Source organism: Lissotriton vulgaris, chromosome 8 (genome assembly GCF_964263255.1).
Source record: "Lissotriton vulgaris chromosome 8, aLisVul1.2, whole genome shotgun sequence".
Taxonomy (NCBI): Eukaryota; Metazoa; Chordata; class Amphibia; order Caudata; family Salamandridae; genus Lissotriton; species Lissotriton vulgaris.
The window spans coordinates 233,359,410-233,376,842 of NC_141696.1; the positions used below are offsets into that span (position 1 = coordinate 233,359,410).

The following is a 17,433-nucleotide window of genomic DNA, read 5'->3' on the forward strand; positions in this document are numbered from 1 at the left end:
GCTAAAACTAGCATATAGCACAGTTGTTTGTGACATGTGTGCGCTATACTGGTGGCTTTTATCAAGGCCCCATAAAAACTTCTAACATGGCGGAATGTCGATCATGGGTGCCACACTGTGCATAATTAGGAACAGTTTTTTTTTAATTCATTGTTGCTTCAATAGTCTTTAGTTTCTACAATAAAGTTAACACATTTAAGAGCGATCTGAAATGAAGCTTTGGTGCTGTGAGCAGTAACTTCTGTCATGACCAAAATGGTCAACTTGGACACATGAACAACTCTATCAGCTAGCTAGATTTGATCTTTGTGATTAAATGTATCTCTATAAGTGAAGGTGTACACTTATGAATCTTTGTACTTCCTAGATACACTATGCACGCTTATTCCAAATGACTGTAAACCATAACCCGGAATGATATCAAAGTGATATTTTTCGCAAACGTTGCCTCATTACATTTAGCCCATATAAGTGATAATTAAGAAAAGTTGCTTCATAGTCACAAGCCTGATATGTGTAAGGGGTTAGGTTCCATTAATAGACAGAAAATTTAGATAGAGATCTGCATCTAATTAGAATTAATACATATCAAACAGCTGTACATTCACCTTGACCCTGTCCTTATTCAATGGTTTCTTGGAATAGGAAATGCCAGAGAAGAAGTAAGCCAGGGCTGAGCATTGTGGCTGTCCGATATCTTATTAGTCAGTCATTCTGATCGGGCATCTCAAAGTTTCTTTCAGAATTACACCACCTTCATTTTCATTTTACAGAATGAAGTAAATTATTGTCCTATTATTCTCAGAGTCAATCTATATATTTTGTTGATTCAAATCATTTAGAAAACCAAGAGAATTGGTTGAAGTCTGTAAAAGATGATCTAAGTTTTTAGGTATCTGGGTATAAAGATAAGGTACTCAGAAGGAGGGCACTGAAATCTCAAAGCCTCACCAAACAGAACAAAACAGAATGGCACCAGACACGAGAAGGCCACATATTTTAGGAATACAAATGGTGGGTAAAGAAGAGCATATAAAAAAGATTGAAAAAGTGTGAGACCAATCAAAATGGGACACCCTGAAGTGTTCATATAACGAATACCCTCCCAAGCTGTAAAAACTGTGAGTAAATAGTTCTGCATCTCCTCTAGTAGCTCAGAAACACACCACATATGTATAATTACATGTTCAGCTTTATGCAGGGTGCAATGTTGAGAGCATGCTTTGACGTATGTTGTGTTTTAATTCTCTTTCTTGCCTTGGTGATCCTGTAACAGGCTCAGAGCTGATGCCCAAAGCTCTCTCCACCAGGATAGTGGGAGGCATATGGTGGTTCTTTACCTTGATCATAATATCGTCATATACTGCCAACCTAGCGGCCTTCCTCACTGTGGAGCGCATGGAATCCCCTATAGACTCGGCGGATGATTTGGCGAAACAAACCAAGATAGAGTATGGCGCCGTCAGGGATGGATCGACCATGACATTCTTCAAGGTAAAAATAGCTGAACTACACGTTGATTTGAAACATTTGCCAAAATGTATACATTTTGTATATTGAATTCATGTGTAAATTTACTCTAAGCTTTCCATGTTAATATCTTAGTAACTGAATAGACTTGTCCACCTATGTCTCAATCAATTCATTGTGACATGCAAGCATTTGCTTAGCTCATCCTTGGTGCACCAGACATGTGGACAGTCCCACTTCTTTTGCTGCACTCTATACAATCCAACTGTAACTATTATTTTGTGTACCCTGAAGGTCCTGAGGTAAGGCAGAGGTTCATAACCTTTTGACTACTGATGACCTCTTATGAATTACTACTGAACCCTGGGAATCCCAGTCTCAGCAGTGCTTGACTCGGCATCTTTGCCATGTTTTTCCCGTTTTTTTGCTCTTGCCTCCAGTTTTTTGGCTGTTTGCTGCATTTTGTTTTAGCTGGTTTTAGGACACTGGGCACTTTCTCACTGCTGACCAGTGCTAAAGTATAAGTGCTCCCTGTGTAAATTGAATCTGTGATTGGCTCTCCATGATTGACATATTTGATTTACTAGTAGGTCCCTAGTAAACTGCACTATGTGTCACTACTTGTAATGTTCTTACTAGTTCTGGCGTGTTGGAGAGGTTCTCGACTTCGTTTCTCGAGGGTTCTGGTCGGCCCGAGGTAAGAGCGACCCTTTCTGATAGCCACAGTGCTGCCGACAATGAAAAGTCAGAGCAGACTGTGCCTTCCAAAAAAAAGTCCCATGGGGGGAAAAACCTCTGTTGAAGGCAGAGACTCCAGGAACAGAAAGGAAGGAAAGCACCCACAAATAATAGCAAACACCAGTTAGTAGTGGAGAGTAGAAGGCAAGAATTCCAAATAGGAGGTAAAAAATAATTCAATCTGGAACAGGAAGCGCCAACCTAAAACAAAAGTGCGCCAACTGAGCAGAAATACACCAAGCCGGAGCAAAGGTCATCAAAAGGAGCGAGGCCACAATAGCAGGAGTAAGGAGTGTTGCAACCTGAAGCAATGAAGGATTCAGCACCTTAAGTACCCATAGGCACACATTGATGTTACAGGAAGTGATGTAACAGAAAATAAGCACTTGCCATCTTGGATAGGGGAAAGGAAACATAAGGAATAGGAAGTTTTGCCATCTTGGAAAGGGTAAAGCAAAGAACCTTCCCAAGGCCCTCTGTGAAACAATACTGAGTGTAGGAGAGTAGGATCTGCTTCTTATAGTTACCCCCATTTTTTGCTGATGTTTCACTGTTTTCGACTTAGTATGGCTAAGATCCTGCTATCCAGGACCCCAGCCTAGCTGCTTTCTCCTCTAAATTGATTGCATGTATGTTAGGTACACTCCAGATTGGATTTGGGGGTACCCTTGTAAGTCCCTAGCATATGGTATAATAGGTTCACTATATCTATCATATATCACTGCAAATATAAACCTATCAGTCATCACTGTGGCAGGCCTTATCAATCCTGAAGGCAGGGTGCTGGGTTTTATGTCAGAGGGTGCACCTGCATGAGCAGAGCCTTCTGCAGCCTTCGGAACCTATTTTCCGGGGTTGTGTGTGATGCAGTCAACCATATACGTTGAAGTGCACTATAACCTCGCGGTAAATGCTAACTTTAAAACTACTGCTTAGAAACATGTCGTTTTTGGTGTCAAACATTTCGGAATCATACTTCCCAGCCAGTAACTGGCGGGGGAAGTACACTCCACCAGTGTTCCGTGGGCTGGTATTTTGTGATTCCTCTTGAGGTCCCATTGCGATCCCTGGTCCATTGGTCTGTGGGTCCCTGTGAATGTAACTTTAACTTTCTGTGGGCTTTCCTGGTTTCTCCAGATGTACCCTGACTCTCCATAGCTTGGAGAGTCCCCAGGACCTTGCTGGCCCTCACCGAAGCTGATTACCTCTGACCACGTGGGTTGCAGTTGCCAAGGCTGTTGGTGTTCAATCTGGACACTGACCCCCCAGCACTCGACATTCTCTGTGGGACAGCTCACCTTCAGACTTTGGTCATCATCAACATCTCCTGGTCCCTGTGGCTGCAGAGTCAAGCATCGCATCATCTCACCTGTAGCACCCGACATCGGTGGGCATTCGTCTACCAAGCCCCTGGTCACCCTGAAGTGATCCAGACTCTGTCCCCTCTGCTTTCAGGTTCTTCTTACCTCAAATCCAGGCTTTAATTCCACCGGACACTTTTCAACATCACGCCATTGAAAACAACGAAGATTCCCGACATCACTTGACACATATGCACCCGGCTTCCCTGGGTTAGGTAACACGAGTACTGCAGTGCTCCCAAGGGTGCTGGCCTTAGAACCTTCTATGGTTGAAAGGGTTTGCTCAAAGTCCTCTCCGAAGTAACCTTAATCTTTAAAAATCCAACAGCGACTTTCCCATAGAGTTGTACGGAGCTCGCAACTGTGTTCTCACCCTGCATCCATCCTCCGTGGGTCCCCTGTGTCACTACCTTGGGTGGTTCCTTGGGGTCCCAGTGATTCTACGTGCTCTAGGCACTGTTTCTAGTCAAGTCGTGGTTGTTATACCACTTTCTTAGTATATGGTTTGGTCTCCCCCTGGAGCCCACTGTGTATTTTGCTAGTGATTTAATACTGTGTGCTTTGTTCTCTAATCTCATAAAGAGGTTAGTAGAGAGTGTTTAGTAATAAATACATATATATATATATATATTACCTACTGGCGTCTCGCCAGTAGGTATATATAGTTAGGATTTTTTGTCTATGGAACTTTTGAAAATTCTATGTCTAATAACTTTGGCGTTTGTGAACGGAATCGGCTGAAATTTTCAGGAAAATGGCACATTTTGTTTCTGAGCAGCTCTTGAAAATTTGGGGGGGTTTCGTCAAGGGGGGGCCGAGAAAAAAGGGGGGTCCCAAAACGCGTTTTCCCCATGTTAATTTCCATAGGGCGGTTGGCCTCACTTTTAGCTCGAACGGCTGAATGGATTTGCACGAAACTTGGCAAAATTGTAGGGACTGTTAGCCCGATGTGCCTTTGCTAGGTCTCAATATATGTGCTCCAGTGGATTTTGAGAAATTAACGTTCAAAACAAGATATATATCTGTAACAGCGCTCCGGGCTGCGCTCCGGTCCGCTTACTTTTCGCGAAACGGAACTTTGCGATGCGAAGCTGATTGGCTCCCCGGTGTCTGTCAACATTCTAAACAGTCCGGAGCGGCCGCCATCTTATCTCTCGGTAGGATCGAGAGAGAAGAAGAGGTGAAAAACGAAGGGGGAATTTAATGAAAGGGGGCAAGGTATACCCCTCTTGACCCCCTAGGAATGTTGTTGGGGTTATTAACCACATGGCTGCTGGGCGTTTTCCCCCCCTGTGCTGGAAAACCACTGATGCCATTTGTTCATGACGAGCTCAGCTCGTCATCAGCACACGACACCTTTGGGTGATGACGAGCTGAGCTCGTCATCAGCATCGAAAGGGTTAAAGGGTCCCGTGGGGAAAATAAAAATAAAAATATTTTTCACGGTAGAAGCGCTTCACGGGCCGCGAACCGGGTCGCAAACTGGTAGCGAAACGGGAATTCGCCATTTTGTGTTTCGTTTTAATTAAATTACTAGGTATAAGGGGGTGCGGGAGACGTATCCTAATCCCTTATGTTTTCTGAGGGTGGCTGAGGAGGCTCATATATGTTGATACATGTCTTCCAGCGGCTGTGCGTGAGCTTTTTTTTTTTTTGCTGCGTGACGTCTGTTAACGTTCGATTCGATGGAAATCAGGAAGTGTTGTCCGCCAATTTGTCAGTGCGATAAAATATTTTGTTATAAATGAATCCTTATTGATAAACATTGTCTGCGCCATCTTGCCTTTTTTCCAATGCCACAATTTTGTTGTGCACGGCAGCCATTTTAGATGCCAGGCCGGTCCCAGGCTATCACCTAGCCCTGCGGATGTAGTTTATGGCCCCAGCTGTAGAGAATCCAGACATGCCAACCCTCCCGATTCAGGCGTGAGACTACTGATTTCAGTGCTAGTCTCCCGCCTCCCGATTTCTGCAAGGAAAAACCCGGGGGCATATTACCAACAACTAGCGATAATTTTTGTCTCTAACTTGTTTAGAGACAAAAATTATCGCCGCACATCGGCGATTTTTATCGCAGATAAACCTTGCTATTAGCAAGGTTTATCGCAAATGCGATAAAAAACGGCCGCAATGCATGAATATCGCTGAAAAGTCAGCGATATTCATGCATTATCGAGCAAATGCTCTTAGCCATGTTATCCACCTCCCATTGGATAACATGGCTAAGAACTGCTCAGGTCAGGTGTTAGCTTTTGGAGATATTCGCGCTTAGCGCGAATATCTCCAAAAGTTGGTAATAGGAGATAGCGATGTTAGGGACTGTTTCCAGTCGCTAACATCTTGGCACGCCCACTTTGCATGTCATTAGTGATAAATATCACTGACATGCAAAGCGGGGCCCAAGATGGTCGCTATCTCCTTTTAGCTGTCACTAACTGGTGTTAGCGACAGCTTGGTAATAGGGAGATAATTTTATCTCCGCTTTCTTGGCTTTTAAAGCCAAAAAAGCGGAGATAAACCCCCTTGATAATATGCCCCACGATTCCTTGGGGGTTTCAGCTGACAAGACTTGGTATTGTGTTACGTGGTAATTTTTCCAGGAAACGTCAGAGGGTCGATGCAGAGGTTCTAGAAGGGGTGATAAACCATTTAAGCCTCATGAATAAGCGCATGGTCTTTTAAAGATCTGTGAAGTACTCGGGGCGGCGGTGTGTGTGTGTCCTCTTTCAGGAGCGGGCGGGGGGGGGGGGGCACTGCCAGCAACTTCCCAGGCCAGGCAGTGTTCAACACTTGCATCACCCTTTCTCTGCCTGCTATTGCGCTCCATGCTTCGGAAAGGTAAGAAAAAGAACGTGCATTTGAGTTTGAAATGTCCGATCCTGTAGCAGTACACTTGCAAAGCCCACACATGACAATAACCCGATTCAAGGCCCCATTCACCCGATTTTTTAAAAATATATAGCACTCCAACAAAGTGGGATTATAAAACTTTATTAACTTTTAAATATAACGAACGGAACAAAAACTGTAACAAGCATTTAAACATTTTTGACAAAAAAAAGCAACAATGGTCAGAAGCTGTCTTCTGTGCGAATAGTCCCAAGGCAGCACAACGTGCTGAGTTCTGGACGGCACCCAGGTGATGTCACCTGGGTGCCGCACTGGTTTTTGGGATCCTACAATGCAGCTTAGAAAAACAGCGTGGGGCGTCCCGGGTGGTGCGGGGGGAGGCCTCGTCAGTAGCGGTCTGTTGTGCGAATAGTCCCAAGGCAGCAGAACGCGCTGAGATGTGGATGGCACCCAGGTGATGTCCAGTAAACTGCCGCACTGGTTTTGGTATCCTACAATGCTGCTCCGAAAATTGGCGTGGGGCGGCCCGGGGGGGGGCGTGGGGGAGGCGGCGTGAACGGGCCTCCCCAGGTGGCGGCCATCCAGCTGAGTTGCGCCCGCTCTTGCGGCTACAGCGTCTCGCTCACCATGTAGTTGAGTTGCTCCCACTCTTGCAGTGCAGCGATAGGCGGGTGCCACAGGACTCTTAAAATGGCGGACGGCTCTTCGGTTTTGGGCCTGGTCCACTAAAATGTCCCTGGGACACCTTGGAACTCGGACGCTTGCCTGCTAGGGCTTGGGCTCCATTCTCGAAAGCGTCCCCTCAGCCGTGAAGATTCTACAAAAGTCTTGGGGGCCCTCGACTCCTGCAGGCTTCCGGTGGGGAGCGGCTGCCATGATTGCTCGCGGAATGACCACGACGGAGCCACGAGATGGTGGTGCTCTCATGCTGACGCCAGCTTCAGTCTGAATCATCCAGAAACAAGGTGGGGCTTTCATCGTTTGGGAAAAAAAAATGTTCTAAACCAATGAAAAGTGTTATTTTTAGGTCATATGACCAAGCCTTCCATCTTTAGGAAACCAAAAGTAAAATGAACCAATGAAAAGTTTTATAAACACGTCACATGACCTGTTATGCGGCATAGGGCTACAAAAAGCGTAGAAAATCCGTTGGCACGTGAGGCGGCGTCAGTAGAGGACCGGTGTGCGAATAGGCCGAAGGCAGCACAACGCGCCGAGATCCGGATGGCACCGAGTTAGTGTCCAGCAAGTTGCTGCACTGGTGTGGCTATCCTACAATGCTGCGCCGAAAGTCGGCGTGGGGCGCCCCATGGCCTGTGAGGTCGCGTCAGTCAGTGGGGGCTGTGCGTCTCCCCCAAGATGGAGGCTCCTCGGCTGCAGTGCGGCGCCCCTTATCTTTTCACTCGCCGTCCAACTGAGTTGCGTCCGCACTTGCGGCTACAGTAGGCCGAAGGCAGCACAACGCGCCGAGATCCGGATGGCACCGAGGTGGTGTCCAGCAAATTGCCGTACTGGTGTGGCCATCCTACAATGCTGCGCCGAAAGACGGCGTGTCCAGCTGAGTTGCGGTCACTCTTGCGGTACAGTGACTCGAACGCGCCGAGATCCGGATGGCACCGAGGTTGTGTCCAGCAAGTTGCCGCACTGGTGTGGCCATCCTACAATGCTGCGCCGAAAGTCAAATGAATTCAAGTGAGAGGCCTAATTTCACTTGTGTGTGTTGTCGACACACTTATTATAAGAATCAGACTAAGTTGAAGACTGTCTGAAGCTTATTTGCACCTGCTGCAGCTTCACTATTGCCCTGGTGTGGCCAAAGATCGCCCATGACATAGGCGGCGGGCTCCCGAGGTCCGGCGGAACTTTTTTCCTTTTCCTTTCTGCTTCTTGTCCCACAATCCGTTTCACCTGAAGACACGACCAGGTCCCTGAATGTGTGCAGGGGGACGCTATTGATTGAATGAAAATGGCGGCTTGACACAAAGCTGACTCAAGTGTTGTTGTTGATGCTATACAGACAAAAATTGGTTTTCAGTTTGTACATTCTTCAGGATTTTTTTTTCCATCCAAGGCTGATTGAGAGTTTGTAGAAAAATGGCTTCAGATTTTCCACATATTACTCTTCAACATTCTTCCTAAATGTAACAATGTGAGACTCACTAGGAGAACGGCTGTTTATCTTTCCTTTTAAAATGCTGCCAACAATATTTTCTGAATGGAAGACACCATCTTGTAGCATAAAGGGCCGAAAGGGGTTCTGGTCTGGCCGATGGTTGGTGGAGACATTTTGACTATATCTTGGACCTGCCCGGCCTCGCCCAAAATGGCGCCGGTATAAATGGGACTCGTAACTCCTTGTTGTGTACTGGTTGAACAACGTTGATATCACGAGATATGAATGCAGTTTTGATGCTCATGGCGGGCGGGGACGAGAATTGATTGAATATTTCGACATCCCTATTGATATTAAGTTCTGATGTGTTATTGATTACTGTACTATTGAAAGTTCGAATTAACGTCACCCATGGTACTTGCACGCAAATGTATATCTAGATAACTTTTTTGTAAGTGGCCCTGTCGTATTTTAATTACAAAATGTACGTCCACCGATTCCGCAACTGTTAGACACCTTAGTTCTTGCAACCTAATGGCTCGTTTGTTACGTTCCTCTATAATGTAAATGTCTCCTCATCATATACGATTTCAGTTTGCTCCGTGGCCGGCCCACGTGGTTATAGGCCCGTATTTGTATACTGACATTTTCACAATAAAGGTTTTTAAAACAAAACATGGTAGTAGTATTTACATTGGTAAAGTTTTTACTTTTAGTCACTGTTTTAGAATCAGTAAAAGGCAAGTGAAATAAAGCAGTCCAATTACATGACGGATAAAAGGTATGATATGTAGGAACGCAGTAAAGATAAATGGTCAAGGGCAGTTGTGTTTTCTACTCCTGCAACATAAAGTGATCGATAAGAATCTGATAATCAGGCGTATCGGCGAGTAAGACAGCAGGCCGAGTCTCTTTTACTCAACGGCTCCGTCATGGAACGAAGAAACGCCCTTTTTCTCGAAAAAGGAATATATTTTACTTGCAGGACAGTTGTAAATTTTCCGGGAAAGTACATTAGCCTGGAATATTATAACATATATGTTATAAAAAAAAAAGTTCGAAATCAATAAAAAGCGTATGTTTTAGGTCATATGACCAAGCTTTTCATTATTAAAATAACAAAAGTAAAATGAACCAATAAAAAGTTTTATTAACAAGTCACATGACCTGTTATGCTTACGTTACGCGCTGCGCGCCGCGCCCCGGATCACTTCCGGGTGCGCTAACGCGGCGTGTCATATAACGCATTACGCGACAACGTAGGTCAAGAATATAGTCAAAATGTCTCCACCAACCAGCGTTCGGAACACAACCCCTTTCAGCAGTCCAAAAAGTTCTGTAAAATGACAACAGAGGGGACAGGCAACAAGAACCATCAGTCAAAGAGGGGAGGGCAAGTTCTTCTCTACCGGGTCATGTTGGGGCGCTACCGGAACTGATCGAATTGGTAGTCTACAGTGTTTCTGGATGTTTCAGACTAAAGCTGGCGTCAGCATGAGAGCACTACCATCTCGTAGCTCCGTCGTGGCCATTCCACGAGCAGACATGGCAGCCGCTCCCCACCAGAAGCCTGCGGGAGTCGGGGGCCCCCAAGACTTTTGTAGAATCTTCACGGCTGAGGGGACGCTTTCGAGAATGGGACCCAAGCCCTATCAGGGAAGCGTCCGAGTTCCAAGGTGTCCCAGGGCCATTTTAGTGGACCACGCCCAAATCTGAAGAGCCGGCCGCCATTTTGAGAGTCCTGTGGCAGTCGCCTATCGTTGCATCGCAAGAGCGGGAGCAACTCAACTACATGGTGAGCGAGACGCTGTAGTCGCAAGAGCGGGCGGTAAACAGCTGAATGGCGGAAGAGGCACAGTGTAGCAAAAGCGGGCGGAATGGCAACTAAAACGGTAAAGGGGCGCCCCACTACAGCGTGTCTTCAGGTCAAACGGATTGTGGGACAAGGTCCAGAATAGAAGAGTCATCAAAAGGCAAAAAGTTCAGCCGGACCCCGGGAGCCGGCCGCCTATGTCGGGGGCGATCTCAGGCTAAACCGGTGCTATAAGACTTGGGGAGGGGGTCGGAGCCAAGCGTCTTCTCCGAGTCCGTGCCATCACACCGCCCCTCGGGGGCCTCCATCAAGCGGTTTAGGGAGGTACCATATCACATTGTTTTCAAATGCAGTCAGGTCCACAAACGACACTCACTTACTTTGAGAATAGTGAAGCTGCAGTAGGTGGAAATAAGCTTCAGACAGTGTTACAAGCGCTGCTCAGAACTCTGAACTATGGCACCCAACATCCAGAACTTATGCCATTTGAGAATGGCAGTGACATTGAAGCAACTCAGGGACCAAAACCATTAACGTACTTTCACGTATGAAAATCTTACTTGGGGAGGGGGCAGGAGCGAAGCGCCCCCTCCCAGTCCGCGCCACCACACCGTATGTTGAAAATCTGAAGCCATCGTTCTACAAACTCAACCAACCTTGGATGGAAAAATCTAGAAAAATGTACAAACTGAAAACCAGTTTTGGTCTGCATAGCATCAGTAGCAACGCTTGCTATCAGAGTGCATGAGTTTCATGCTCGATCGATTGAGATAGCCGGATCGGGCAATAAAAAGTATAAAATAGTTATGTAAATAGTTATTTAATAAAATGTTTTACCCGGTTTCTTTGCTGGTGTGTTGTCTATATTTTTAATATTTGAATAGGGTTTGTCGTTATTTTGGGCGGGGTGGGTGACGGACCCGAGCTGTCTTGCAGCCCTCATGGTGTGGAGCTCAGTTCATCTCACTATTTTCGTATTTCTCATGAAGGGTTGTTCCTAATATTTCTATTTTAGCGAGGTCAAAAAGAGATCCAATTAGTGGCCTACTGATTTTGCTCGATTAATTTAATTTTTTTACACGATTTTTCAATATCTGCAAAGACTAAACAGAGTATTGCGACTTTGTGCTTGTTTGTAAATAGAGAATGAACCAAAGAGAATCAATTCTAAAACAGTAAATGCTTGGATAACAATCAATCAAATGGAGAGACAAGCAGGCACGACGGATTACAACGGGGGTGAAGGCCTGCGTTAACTACTCTTCACTATCTGCAAAGAGAGAGTACTACTAAGAGAAAAGAGGGGAGGGGGGCAGCGTTCAAAGCACATCAGCGTGCATAAACACGAAAAAGTTTTTACCTCTCACGTACTTGACATTTTACAGCTTTTGATATTTGCTATTAAAAAACCATTGAAATTCACTGAAAAAACCATAGGTTATAGGCCATATATAGTTAGGAATTTGCATTTACAAAACCTTGAAAATTCACTGAAAAAACCATTGGTTATAGACCATATATAGTTAGGGATTAGCCTTTTCAAAACCTTATTTTACTCACACAAAACCATTGAAATTTCATATATAGTTAGTTCCACTAACTATATATCGCGCACCCGCAATCCACTGCTGATGATGTCACATATTACATCATTCATGACATGGTTAGTGACATCACTGATGACATCACTGATGACATCTCAAATGACATCACTGATGACATCACTGATGACATCACTGATGACATCTCAAATGACATCACTGATAAAATCACTGATAACATCTCATTTGACATGACTGATCACATCACTGATGATATCATTCATGTGATAATACCATGAACCTCTTCAGACTCTAATATAACCTTAGATACAATCAGTGTAAACAGACAGTCACAGACTATCACTCATCCATGGAGTTACTCACACACCTAGTCAGTTATGCAAAAAATCAATCACACCTCCATTTTCTCAACTATACAGTTATACACACCTTACTTATTCAAACATATACTAACACATATTTACTTTACTCTCTTATACAATCCCTGATACATGTTCACAATGATCCATACAGCCACTCACACATTCACTGGCTCTTATGCACAGTTATTTATATATGTCAACTCTCACATGTACTGTGTTTTACATATGTACTTACTTTGACATGTAGCACTGAGATATCCATTCACTCACTAATACACTCATGCACAGTCAACCGCCCATACAGCTGTTTCCACATGCACTTTTGAACCCATACATATAGTGAATCCACTACTCACACATCTATGTACAGAGTCACACACCTCCCAGCCACCCATACACACACACTCAGTTTCCCATACAAATACTTGGACAACCAATGAATAACCCATACAGTTACTCATATAGCTACTGATCAACATATGCAGCAGTTTGTAGAACAACAGATATAATGATGCACAAATTAAAACAGTTTAGTCACTAACCCATGCACTCAGTGAGACACATTTAATCACTCACTCATACAGTCAGTCATGCACCTACTAAATCCTTCATCCAGACACTTATACATCCACTCATTCTTCAATATGTAAGACATATTTTAACTTTACAGAAACATACAGTCACTGGATGTTGTCATCAGTGATGTCATCAGTGATGTCATTTGAGATGTCATCAGTGATGTCATCAGTGATGTCACTAACCATGTCATGAATGATGTAATATGTGACATCATCAGCAGTGGATTGCGGGTGCGCGATATATAGTTAGTGGAACTAACTATATATGAAATTTCAATGGTTTTGTGTGAGTAAAATAATGGTTTTTTCAGTGAATATATATATATGTGTATATATATATATATATATATATATATATATATATATATATATATATATATATATATATATATATATATATATATATATATATATATATATAACTTACTGGCGGTCGCCAGTAGGTAGTTATAGTTAGGATTTTTTTCAATGCAAAATCTCAAAATTCGATTTGGAATAACTTTGGCGCTGGTTGATGAATCTGCCTGAAAATTTCCTCAAATTTGCCTCGCGGAGCTACGGTCCGTCCTTGAAAGTTTGGGGGGGATTCGGCAAGCGGGGGCCGAGATAAAAGGGGGGTCCCAAAATGTGTTTTCCCCATGTTAATTTCCATAGGGCGGTCGACCTCACTTTTAGCCCGAACGGCTGAATGGATTTCCACCAAACTTGGCAAAATTGTAGGGACTGGTACCCCGATGTGCCTTTGCTATGTCTCAAGATATATGCTCCAGTGGTTTTTACGAAAATTAACTTTGAAAAAATATATATTGGGCTACATTGGGCTATATATATGTTAGAGCCCAAATGTAGCCCAATGTAGCCAAAAGATGGCCACCAGAGACAAAAAAAAAACAAATGTAGCCCAAATATCAGCCAGATGTAGCCCAACTATAGCCCAATGACAGAATGTCCCAGAGTGTTCTAAAGAACAACTAGAGCGCTAACAGTCTTACTTATGACAAAAGTATGGCACACCTGAAGTCATCTTGATTGGAATAAAGTGTTAACACCTAAAACATTTAATTTGCAAAGGAACAAAATGAGGGGGTTCATTTTGCCATAGAAATTATGATTAGTGCTGAAGAAAGAAAAATTAGGGCACATTTTGAGTGACTTCTCAAATCCTCTTATATTTCATTAAAAAAATTCTGATATGCAGTCTCCCAAGATGGCCACCAGAGACAAAAGAGCCCAAATGTAGCCCAATTATCAGCCAGATGTAGCCCAACTATAGCCCAATGACAGAATGTCCCAGAGTGTTCTAAAGAACAACTAGAACCCTAACAGTCTTACTTATGACAAAAGTATGGCACACCTGAAGTCATCTTGATTGAAATAAAGTGGTAACACTTAATACATTTAATTTGAAAAGGAACAAAATGAGGGGTTTCATTTTGCTATATATATATATTCACTGAAAAAACCATAGGTTATAGACCATATATAGTTAGGAATTCGCATTTACAAAACCTTATTTTACTCACACAAAACCATTGAAATTCCATATATAGTTAGTTGCACTAACTATATATCGCGCACCCGCAATCCACTGCTGATGATGTCACATATTACATCATTCATGACATGGTCAGTGACATCACTGATGACATCTCAAATGACATCACTGATGACATCTCAAATGACATCACTGATGACATCTCAAATGACATCACTGATGACATCTCATTTGACATTACTGATCACATCACTGATGATATCATTCATGTGATAATACGATGAACCTCTTCAGACTCTAATATAACCTTAGATACAATCAGTGTAAACAGACACTCACAGACTGTCACTCATCCATGGAGTTACTCACACACCTAGTCAGTCATGAAAAGAATCAATCACACCTCCATTTCCTCAACTTTACAGTTATACAAACTTTACTTATTCAAACATATACTAACACATATTTACTCTCTTATACAATCCCTGATACAAGTTCACAATGATCCATACAGCCACTCACACATTCACTGGCTCTTATGCACAGTTATTTATATATGTCAACTCTCACATGTACTGTGTTTTACATATGTACTTACTTTGACATGTAGCACTGAGATATCCATTCACTCACCAATACACTCATGCACACAGTCAACCGCCCATACAGCTGTTTCCACATGCACTTTTGAAACCATACATCTAGTGAATCAACTGCTCACACATCTATGCACAGAGTCATACACCTCCCAGCCACCCACACACACACTCAGTCTCCCATACAAATACTTGGGCAACCAATCAATAACCCATATAGTTACTCATATAGCTACTTATCAACACATGCAACAGTTTACAGAACAACAGACATAATGATGCACAAATTAAGACAGTTTAGTCACTAACCCATGCACTCAGTGAGACACATTTAATCACTCACTCATACAGTCAGTCATGCACCTACTAAATCCTTCATCCAGACACTTATACATCCATTCATTCTTCAATATGTAAGACATATTTTAACTTTACAGAAACATACAGTAACTGGATGTTGTCATCAGTGATGCCATCAGTGATGTCATTTGAGATGTCATCAGTGATGTCATCAGTGAAGTCACTGACCATGTCATGAATGATGTAATATGTGACATCATCAGCAGTGGATTGCGGGTGCGCGATATATAGTTAGTGCAACTAACTATATATGGAATTTCAATGGTTTTGTGTGAGTAAAATAAGGTTTTGTAAATGCGAATTCCTAACTATATATGGTCTATAACCTATGGTTTTTTCAGTGAATTTTCAAGGTTTTGTAAATGCTAATTCCTAACTATATATGGTCTATAACCTATGGTTTTTTCAGTGAATTTTCAAGGTTTTGTAAATGCTAAATCCTAACTATATATGGTCTACAGCCTATGGTTTTTTCAGTGAATATATATATATACATACATATATAAACATATATCATCTGTATATCTATATAAATACAAACATAAATGCATGCATACATATACTTATATGCATACAGATGCATGTTATTTACATGAAAGTTGAAAAAACACTAATAAAAGCAAAGCTAAAAAGCCACCTCATTACAAACAGAATGGCTTTAACTTAAACGAGGGCGAGATCTATTGCATTTTCAATGCTTGTTTACTTTGGTTCCATCAAGAAGGCATTCAGATGTGTCACACATTTGCCATAAATTCTGAATGTTAGCACTCTAGTTGCACATTAGATCACTGTAGTAAAGCTACTGCTCACCAGGGACGTCTGCTGCTGGTATTCAAAGTGCATGTTTCAGTCTGCATGTCAGAATTTTTTTAATGAAATAGAAGAGGATTTGAGAAGTCACTCAAAATGATCCCTAATTTTTCTTTCTGAAGCACTAATCATACTTTCTATGGCAAAATTAACCCCCTCATGTTGTTCCTTTTTAAATTGAGTGTTTTCAGACTTACCACTTCATTCCAATCAAGATGGCTTCTGGTGTGCCATACTTTTGTCATAAGTAAGACTGTTAGCGCTCTAGTTGTTCTTTAGAACACTCTGGGACATTCTGTCATTGGGCTATACTTGGCGTACATCTGGGTGATATTTGGGCTACATTTAGGCTCTTTTGTCTCTGGTGGCCATCTTGGGAGACTGTATGTCAGAATGTTTTAATGAAATTGAAGAGGGTTTGAGAAGTCACTCAAAATGTGCCCTAATTTTTCTTTCTGCAGCACTAATCATAATTCATATGGCAAAATATACCCCCTCATTTTGTTCCTTTTTAAATTAAATGTTTTAAGAGTTACCACTTTATTCCAATCAAGATGGCTTCAGGTGTGCCATACCTTTGTAATAAGTAGGACTGTTAGCGCTCTAGTTGTTCTTTAGAACACTCTGGGACATTCTGTCATTGGGCTATACTTGGGCTACATCTGGGTGATATTTGGGCTACATTTGGGCTCTTTTGTCTCTGGTGGCCATTTTGGGAGACTGCATGTCAGAATTTTTTAATGAAATAGAAGAGGATTTGAAAAGTCACTCAAAATGTGCCCTAATTTTTCTTTCTGCAGCACTAATAATACCTTCTATTGCATAATATACCCCCTCATTTTGTTCCTTTTTAAATTAAATGTTTTAAGAGTTACCACTTTATTCCCATCACGATGGCTCCAGGTGTGCTATACCTTTGTAATAAGTAGGACTGTTAGCGCTCTAGTTGTTCTTTAGAACACTCTGGGACATTCTGTCATTGGGCTATACTTGGGCTACATCTGGGTGATATTTGGGCTACATTTGGGCTCTTTTGTCTCTGGTGGCCATTTTGGGAGACTGCATGTCAGAATGTTTTAATGAAATAGAAAAGGATTTGAGAAGTCACTCAAAATGTGCCCTAATTTTTCATTCTGCAGCACTAATCATACTTTCTATAGCAAAATATACCCCCTCATGTTGTTTCTTTTTAAATTAAATGTTTTAAGAGTTACCACTTTATTCCAATCAAGATGGCTTCAGGTGTGCCATACCTTTGTAATAAGTAGGACTTTTAGCGCTCTAGTTGTTCTTTAGAACACTCTGGGACATTCTGTCATTGG

The 17,433-nt window shown here is 42.6% G+C and overlaps 1 protein-coding gene across 4 annotated transcripts in view; it reads left to right on the forward strand.

The window, feature by feature from the left end:
- The window catches only part of GRIK1 (glutamate ionotropic receptor kainate type subunit 1), a 959,769-nt gene that overhangs the window by 768,278 nt on the left and 174,058 nt on the right, over positions 1–17,433 (forward strand). For all 4 annotated transcript variants that reach the window (XM_086934009.1, XM_086934011.1, XM_086934010.1 and 1 more), the window contains one exon: positions 1,277–1,494. In XM_086934009.1, the coding sequence (XP_086790135.1) occupies positions 1,277–1,494 (218 nt within the window). The remainder of the gene's footprint in view (positions 1–1,276; positions 1,495–17,433) is intronic.